Below are 8,827 nucleotides of genomic sequence, written 5' to 3' on the forward strand. Positions count from 1 at the left end.
TAATAACGTTTAATTTCGATTATTTTTTATTGATCTTGTGTGCTTATTGATCACATCCCATCCGTTGTTAAATGGAACCCTAGATATATTCACATTAAATAAATCCCGCATGAGTTCGCATTACTGCTTCGCGGTACAAATGGGCAAGAACGCGGAACCTGCCTGTACTGTCTTATAAGGCTCCTTTGTACTAAGAAGTGAAGGTATAATTTTCGTTGACCTCATCGTAGACGAGATGCAGCATACTTAACCATGAATTCGAAAATTATTTTTTATACTATAATAGACCTATTATACCACACATACAAATCCGTACATTGTAATAATAAAACTTAAAACTATAGAAGTACAAGGTATATCTAAAGTACACGTGGACTACAGTGTGCTTAGTGCGAGTTTTTTAACGTTCTCGATAGCGTCAAAGTTAACCCAATTTCGTATGCAGTTGGAACAGCGCCCCTAGCGGCAAACGTAGGCAAACGATCCCATTCCATACAAACGTTAGTTAACTTTTACGCTATCGAGAACGTTAAAAAACTCGCACCAAGCACACTGAAGCAGCACGAAATTTTAGTTGAACTCAGAACAGATTTCGCATAGCAAATACATTCCATAACAGTTCTCCCAATACGGCGTCATTTCTAACGAAACTTTTCATCGAGATCTAATGAAAAGTGATTCTCAATCCAGGTCTTTTAAATAAATGTCATATTCGACAGGGCAGTTTCTTAAATTACCACGAGATTTCTTTCGTGGGATAGATGTAGCTAACTTTAACGCTATCAAGCCCTTGTAGTGACATCTTTCGCCCAATAGTAGAGATCAAACAAAGGGGCACTTCGGATCCGATCAAAAACTGAATCACGCTAGCAATTATTTCAAGAAAGTTCATTAAATGTTATTGTAATCACAATTTTAGAAAGTTTATTACAAATACAAGTTTTATGCTAATTTTATCATGACGAGGACAGATAGAGAATTAGTAATGAAACTAATGGATGAAATATTTGTTTGTGAATTTTTATTAAATTTAATTTAAAAAAATTATCCTTCTGTTAGCGCAGCATTGATATTTTATTATGTCCACGAGCGTCAATGATCGATTTTTCAAAACTTTTAGTTTAGGATTTATGTAAAATATATATAATTTAAATGTATTTAAATAATTTTTACGATACCGTGACGTAGGCAGTTATTGAAAATGTATTTCAGTTTTCAATTTAACGCCATCTACCGTCACTATTGCGAACTAAGTTGTTGAATGTTAAACATTAACAATTTTCAAAATGACATCAACATCAAATCACGACTCTTCTCAAGCTTGTACCTACCTACCTACCTACCTACTCATTAGTTTATCATTAGTAAAAAATCATATCAAGTCACTTACCAAAAACCAATGGCCTACGTCAATATTATGTAAGTACATACGAGGTGTTTATTTTAAATCTAAAGAACGCCTTGGACATTTCAGAGCAATTCTTACCTCAAGGCAAATCTTCGATAAGGCGCGATCTCTGGTTTTTATTTGTCGGATTTTAAGGACAACGGCGATTTTTAACTTTTTAAATTAATATTATAACTTTCTATGTTCGAAATTGAATGGAATGATATTTTTTCAGTTGCGGCTCATGTGCTACTTATATTTGACAGTGTTATTGCTTTATTGTGGAAGTCATTTACGATAAGTGTTAAGTACGTATGTGTTTCAAAAAATTGGCTACTGCTTGCGAGATTTGAACCCCGGACACTCGCATCGCTCGATAAGAATTTGCTGTTTGAACGTCTCTTGTTTTAGCCTTCAAACTGCTTATCTTTCCTTATTTTCTTTGTTCAATAGCCACTGACGAGATTTGTGATAATTACAAAAAGATTAGAAAAAAGTTTAAAAGGCATTTTCTCGTCTGTTCGTCAGCTGTTTGTTTTGTTTAGTATCTTGAGACTTTATTAAGAAAATATATAGTTTTGAAAATAGTCTTTTTTTATAACAAAAAAAAAACAAAGATAAGTTATTTTACTATCTGTTTTTCAATAAATTTATTATTTCTCATTTCTGGCATAAAAAAATGTAAGGTGACTATTATCTTTAATTTCATTATTACATTAAAATCGAAACTGTACGTACGTGTAAGCAATTATTCACAGCATTAGATTTTTTGGCGAACACTAGTACCTACATACATAGAAATAGTCACCCAGGCGATTGCTCGTCTAAATATCAAAGAACGAATTTTATTTTCCTTATATTTATTTATTTTCATTACGATTAAGTCAGTGTAGGTCAAATTAAAATTCGTAGAATCCAATTGTATGTACACAAAAATTTAAAATACAGTTTTATATACAACAATACTTTCAATGTTGCCTCATAAATCATACAGACCTAAAATAAACATGTTTTCTTTTCGCAGTCTTATTCACTTATCTATAATTATTACACTTGTACATTTAAATCATTAATCATTTTCATTCCTATATAACTTACTATTGTATAAGTATTTGTAGGGAGTTTTTATCAGTGTTCAAGTTTCACTTAAACTCTTCGAAAACAAACTCACTTTTTTGTTTTAATACAAAATGACTATGATTCCAATGCACTCGGGACTTGTATATGCACGCGTCAAGGAACTACAGTATGTCTATTGGCTGGGTCCACTACAAACGCTTGCAAATATTCTGGGTGAATTTATCTGGGTAATTTTTAGCCACGTACCATCCGGCTTTGGAATGAGCTCCCCTCCACGGTGTTTCCCGAGCGCTTTGACATGTCCTTCTTCAAATGAGGCTTGTGGAGAGTACTTAACGGTAGGCAGCGGCTTGGCTCTGCCCCTGGCATTGCTGACGTCCATGGGCGACGGTGACCACTCACCATCAGCCGTATGCTCGTCTGCCTACAAGGGTAATAAAAAAAAAAAACTAGATAGGGAATGTATTATATAGGCGGTTCCGCTTTGATCATCGTACTATCTTCACTCTGGTCTGCATACATCGTCTGCGTGGCGCCCCTCTGCCCTGCTATCTCTTTTAACAGCACGTCCTGTATCTTGCACCTGACGACCAGCTTCCTCACCGGCTCCAACTCCCTAAAATACGGAGCCAGAGACCTTAAGAACATCATGTCGTATTCGCTGTCCGTTTCGTTATAGTAAGTCACAGTGTTGCGTTTTGAAGGATAATGTTCGTTGTGGTTATGTTTGTTCTCTTCGTCGTCATCAGAACTTGATTCTTCGTGACGCTGTTCTACTTCAGTCTCTTCCGTCTGACTGTCCTCTCCGCTATTGCTTTCGCTAATCTTCGAAACCGCAGGATTATCTAAGAACTTCAAACAGTGGTAGTAGCGCCACGATTCTCGCTGGTTTTTTCCAATATTTGGTCTAGATTTTTTCACATAAACATCTTTCAGGTTTTTCCATTTTACTTGAATTAGTTTGTCTGGAATTAAAAAAAAAACAGAATGTATGTACAAGGCCTAGTTCTAGTACATGGTACCTAGTAAACAGTTCAACTCCACGTTGCCCTCGGAGGGTGATTTGACTTAGAAAAGAGATCACATAATATTTAAACTTGGTCCCGTTTGATTTCTGAATACCATTGTTAAGCATTTTTTGTTTTGTTCGCGCAGAGCTTTATAATAAACAAGCGGCCCGCTCCGGCTCCGCTCGGGTCTTTAACAAAAATTTCAACGATATTTGATGTTGTTTTATTTTTTTAAATAAAAGAACACTTATTACGGCACAACTATAATAGTTAGATATATGCTGTCGCGACACTTTTTATAAATAATAATGTGTTCTACAAAGTCGTAGTAAATTATTTTATTCTATCATCAATAGTTTTCGCAGCGCACGCGATGTAAAGAATGTTTTAGGTAATTTTTGTACATCTTGGGTTACGTTATTGGAGTTTTAATAAGGATTCCTAATTTTTTTTAAAAATATTATAGCTTATGTCACTCGGGAATAGTGTAGGTTCCAAACAGTGAAAGAATTTTTCAAATCGGTTCAGTAGTTTCGGAGCCTATTCAATACAAACAAACAAACAAACAAACCTTTCCTCTTTATAATATTAGTATAGAAGTATAGATTAATAAAATAAGTAGAAAAACTATTTTGAACATTGAGCGGGTAATATGATACAATGATCTCTATCGCGCTGTTGCTTGCGGAGTTGTTAAATTGAAAACAGAAACATCGAACAGAAAAGATCAGACTTCATCATCATCGTTCTGGCTCATTCAATCAACGTCACGGAACGAAGGGTCAAAAAGTTTGGGAATTTAGTTTTGGAATACGGAAGACTAAACTTTTGGCGGAGATCCTACATTTTCATACGTCACCACGCGATCAAAAACGTCTGCAGTCTTTTGCCTTCATGACGGAAACGTCGGTCTATCATTTTGGTCTCGATACTAAAGCATTTCATTAGAAACGATCATCTTCTCTGTCCATATGTGATTAAGAGAGCTTAAAAGATACCAGCTAATCTTGAGACATCAGTCGTTTTTTTCCCTACCTATTCGCTGTTAGTTTAAGAGGCTATTTCAGCTACGCCTGGACGGCTAGGTGAGCTCACGGGCTCAACCTGAGAGAATTTGCTTACACTAGCCCTAGCAAGAGCAGTGCTTTGCAAAAACTACCACTGGATCGGAATCGCGACCCACTTAGAAGATCCGACGAGAAACTCAGTGTGTCTATGGGAATTAGTCGTATTGTACACCGGTTGTCTCATCATTCAGACTGAAACTCATAGTTTATTTTTGGCAGCAATAGACAGAGTTAGGACGTGGCTGTCGCCAGTGAAATTTTGTATTATAATTTTAAATTTTAAAGATGTATTTTATGTGCGAGGTCGTTTTGTTACAGCCAGTTAATTTACTTGTTTTACAAAGTTTAAGACCAAATTCAGGAATTTTCCAATTAACAACAAAATGTAAGATGTATCTAATAATGATAGCTTTATTAAATCCCGTATTCATTTGTATAATTTATTGTTATTATCACAAGCAACCTAACGCATTAATCAAATTGACATACTTTAAATAGCAAAACATAATAGGTAGGAATTTTCGATCATTTTACGGCATCTACCGGAAACCTTTTGAACTATAATGAATTGACTCACGATAAACACGGCACAAAATCGCCACGAGCACACAAATTCAATCTTTCAAATCAGCACCTACGAGTATGCAACAAGTCAAGTAAAAAATGGTTGCATTTCATTTAAACCGAATTTCGGACAGACATCTAGTTGTCTCTTTTTAGCACGCTTAAAACTTGCAAAGTTGCGATCCCCTTGGTTTAATATTATGTCATTTCCTCCGAAGCGGCGGCTATCAACAGCTGTTAACCACTACCGTCTACACGACGTTTCACTAACCTAACGTGTGAGGCAGTTGCATAGCGTCCAACACTTCAAGCCACTTCTTCTTCGTCCAAGCGCGTATCTTGTAGTCTTCGTGCGTCCGATCCCAAAGGCAGGGACGTCTTTTGACTTCTTCAATCAGTAATTCAATTTTTTCACTGGATAGGGTTAGGTTTCGGGCCATTTTATTTGTGCGCCGTGTACGCGGCAAACCGAGACGCGCTTAGCCGTAGTGACGCGCTGTCGCGACTGCCGACTGCCGCAGATAATGGCGGGCGTCCGCGGCTTGCCGCGTGCTCTCGGGGCGAGAGGGGCGCGACCGCGGCCACCGGTCGCGGCGCGATCGCACGCCTTTCTTCCCGCTGTGTTATTTAAAATGCATACTCTTAAAGAATACTAAAATATTCTACGTCAGCGTTTTTTTTTGTAACGTCGTAATGAAACTGTGCTACACACCGCATTGGCCCACAGAGTTTCTCGCTGGATCTTCTCAGTGGGTCGCGTTTCCGATCTATGATAGATTTTGCGAAGCACTGCTCCTGCTAGGGACAATGTTAGCAACACTTCCGGTTTGAGCCCCGTGAGCTCACCTACACGTTAGGGTGATGCTGAAATAGCCTCTTAAGGCTATCAGGTTATGTAGGGGAAAAAAAAACAAAAAAAAAGCAGCATTGCATTTCGTGGTGTGTTTATTCTGTGGCTGTGGGCTGCGTCTGTAGGTTAGTTTTCAAGACGAACCCTTCGTCGCTTTACACGGGTTTGACGAGAACAGCGACCGGTGCTTGGAAAGCCTAAAAGCATCGTTATTGGATCGTCAGGATCCGAAATGACGGGCTTGGGGCGACGTTGACTGTACCATTCGGTCTAGAGGATTCGGTATGTAGTTTCCGGCGTCCAACGACCTCTACTGAACGCTTCGTTATACGAGATTAAATCATACGAGATTATTATAATATACGTTATTATACGAGATTAATATGTAGTGAAATGAAATAAAAATTATGCTTAAAAAAAAATCATCGTTAATAAAATGTTTTATTCTAAATTTAAGTAGATAGACGTATGTATGGGATAGGTATGTATCTGAATCGCGGTTTTTAGTATACTTTTGTTCAACCCGTACGACAGTGATACTCATCCGTGCGGGGTCACATTCGACCTACCAAATTATGTAAAGGGGAATGCCCACTCTCCATAGTGTGCTAGGCCCAAGGTGGACATCAAATATTACTTAAAAATGGACGGATTCAAATTCTTAAATGTATTAGATATCTAAAAAATATATTCAAATTGACGCCACTATTATAAAAAATGTAATATAAATAAAAACTCGTTTTGAGGTTAATTTTCTATATAAATACTTCAATAATTTTTCTTTTTTTAATGTTTAAGATGTTCCTAATGTATTTTTTTCCAATTGTAGTTATTAAGGTATAAAAAACACACATACTTCTTTAAATATCTATATTTTCTTCATCTTAATACACAATTAGTAAATCATCTAAAAATAGCACAGGAGAGCATATACACGGTTTTAAATCTCGGTCAGGTTAAAACCACAATTCACACAAAGTTTTTCAGTCGTAGTATGAAACGTTATTGATAAAAGCAAAATAAATCGAAGAAAAATCAAAACACATCCATTTTGAACGCAAGCACAAGCAGCGAGCGAAGAAATATATTAAGTGTATAATCTATGGAGCGAAGTGTCAGAGTGTCAGTCAGTCAGATTCATAGACCTATATAGTAGGGACACGACATATTGTTCTATACGTACAATTGCTTATATAAATAGCACCCATTTTGAAGGCACACACATAAACATATATCTATCTCGTTCTTACTCAGCACTTTAACTCGCAAGAAAACAATATAACAGTATTTCAGTGCGTACATAAAATGAAACATGAATATACGTAAATGTCTCCGTCTCCGTCTAATGAGGCCGAAAATCCGCCATGTTTAGCGCGCCAAATGTCATTGTCACGTCAGTTCGGCCGTCTGTTTTGGGTTGTACATTATTAAATTTATTGACTTTGATATCGATTTAATATGATTGCTTATATAAAATTTCTAATTTTATAATTCTTAAAACGTACAAAAATAATAATTAAAACATATTTTATAGGATCTCAAGAAGGTCGATGCCCCAAAACTATTATCTATATATATTTAAATTCATTATGGAGCCCTCATCCGAAACATAGATTATACACTTAATAATATATTTGAATCCGAAATATTGGACACCATTTTTCGGTCGGAATCTATTCATCATGACACTAATTATAAATACCTCTTTAAAATATGTCTTCAAAACATATTTAGACATTCTGTTTAGATATTTCGGGAAAAAGGCTCCCGACAAAATCTCTTCGGAACTATTTAAATAAAATAGTTTTATTCCGCAGTGAGTAAAACACTATTGTAAATTCGTTAAATATTTATTAATTAAGTGATTTTAGAGAGGAAGTCACAAGGAATGACGTTTGTAATTTCATTAAGAATAAATGTTCTGTAGGTGTTTTTTTTTTATCAGGCGGTCCCTTGATAAGTTTAAAATTTTAATCACTCAAGTGAGAGTGATTCAAATGGTGCGGTGCACCTTCCTTGAGGTGCACTGCGGTAGTCTGTTACGGACTTTAGAGTCAGCAAAACAATTAAAATAGATTGTAATAGTCTAAGAAAAACACGTACTCAAAATACGATAACATTCAGCATGCTAGAAATGGGCTGATGGCACTGTATTATGCCATATCTTTATGTTTTGCGGCAAACGACAACTTTATAAAATCAGTGTAGCAAATTTTAAAAATCGTCATATCGTTTACTTGGAAAATTTGAAGCACGAACTCGTCTTAGATTTCACATAATATCTAAATCACATCATCTTTGCACATAACAATATACTTAATTCCTATTAAAGTATAAATTCTACAAATACATTCATACTCAACAATATTTAAAATAAAATAAGCCAAGAACGTTTATCGATAAAACCTACTAACATTAAAATCTTCTGGGCAGCACTAAAGCCGCCATGTTTTGTGGCCAGATGACGTCACAGTGGCACGAATTTTTTGTTGACGTTTCATTTCCATAGGTTTCCTACTTCAGTGGTCAGATTACTCAGTTTTTTTTTTTTAACAGATTTTATGACCTGGTAACTGAGACCTTTAAGTCATGTCTTATTTTAATCTATATTCTTAGTTTTATGAAAAATGATATTATGGAGTGAAATGAAATGAAAATGATTAATTTGAGACATTAATCAACTAGGATGAAATTAAATGAGATGATATGAGATGAAATCTAATCTCAGTAAAATGGTGGTCATTTACTAAGATTTTTCAGTGGACTTTTTGGAGGATCCCGAGAAGTTACGTCCAGCGGCTTTGTTTCATTTTCCCACATTTGTGCACTTTCACAGATATTAAACGGTTAATAAACCACCATTATTACA

The 8,827-nt window shown here is 35.8% G+C and overlaps 1 protein-coding gene across 1 annotated transcript; it reads right to left on the reverse strand.

Annotated features, from left to right (window-relative positions):
* Window positions 1-2,024: 2,024 nt before the first annotated feature.
* LOC114248056 (uncharacterized) lies at window positions 2,025-5,656 on the reverse strand. The gene is made up of 2 exons (XM_028181174.2): window positions 5,380-5,656; window positions 2,025-3,432 (listed from the first exon to the last, which is right to left on the reverse strand). Exons 1-2 carry the CDS (start codon window positions 5,546-5,548, stop codon window positions 2,933-2,935), a joined length of 669 nt encoding a protein of 222 aa, XP_028036975.2. The 5' UTR covers window positions 5,549-5,656; the 3' UTR covers window positions 2,025-2,932.
* Window positions 5,657-8,827: the final 3,171 nt, after the last annotated feature.

Source organism: Bombyx mandarina, chromosome 17, assembly GCF_030267445.1.
Source record: "Bombyx mandarina strain Sakado chromosome 17, ASM3026744v2".
NCBI lineage: Eukaryota > Metazoa > Arthropoda > Insecta > Lepidoptera > Bombycidae > Bombyx > Bombyx mandarina.

Coding starts and splice junctions, on each gene's coding strand:
- LOC114248056 (XM_028181174.2), bottom strand. CDS start 5,548: ATGGCCCGAAACCTAACCCTATCCAGTGAAAAAATTGAATTACTGATT. Junction 3,433..5,379: donor GCAACTGCCTCACACGTTAG/GTTAGTGAAACG, acceptor TTTTAATTCCAG/ACAAACTAATTCAAGTAAAA.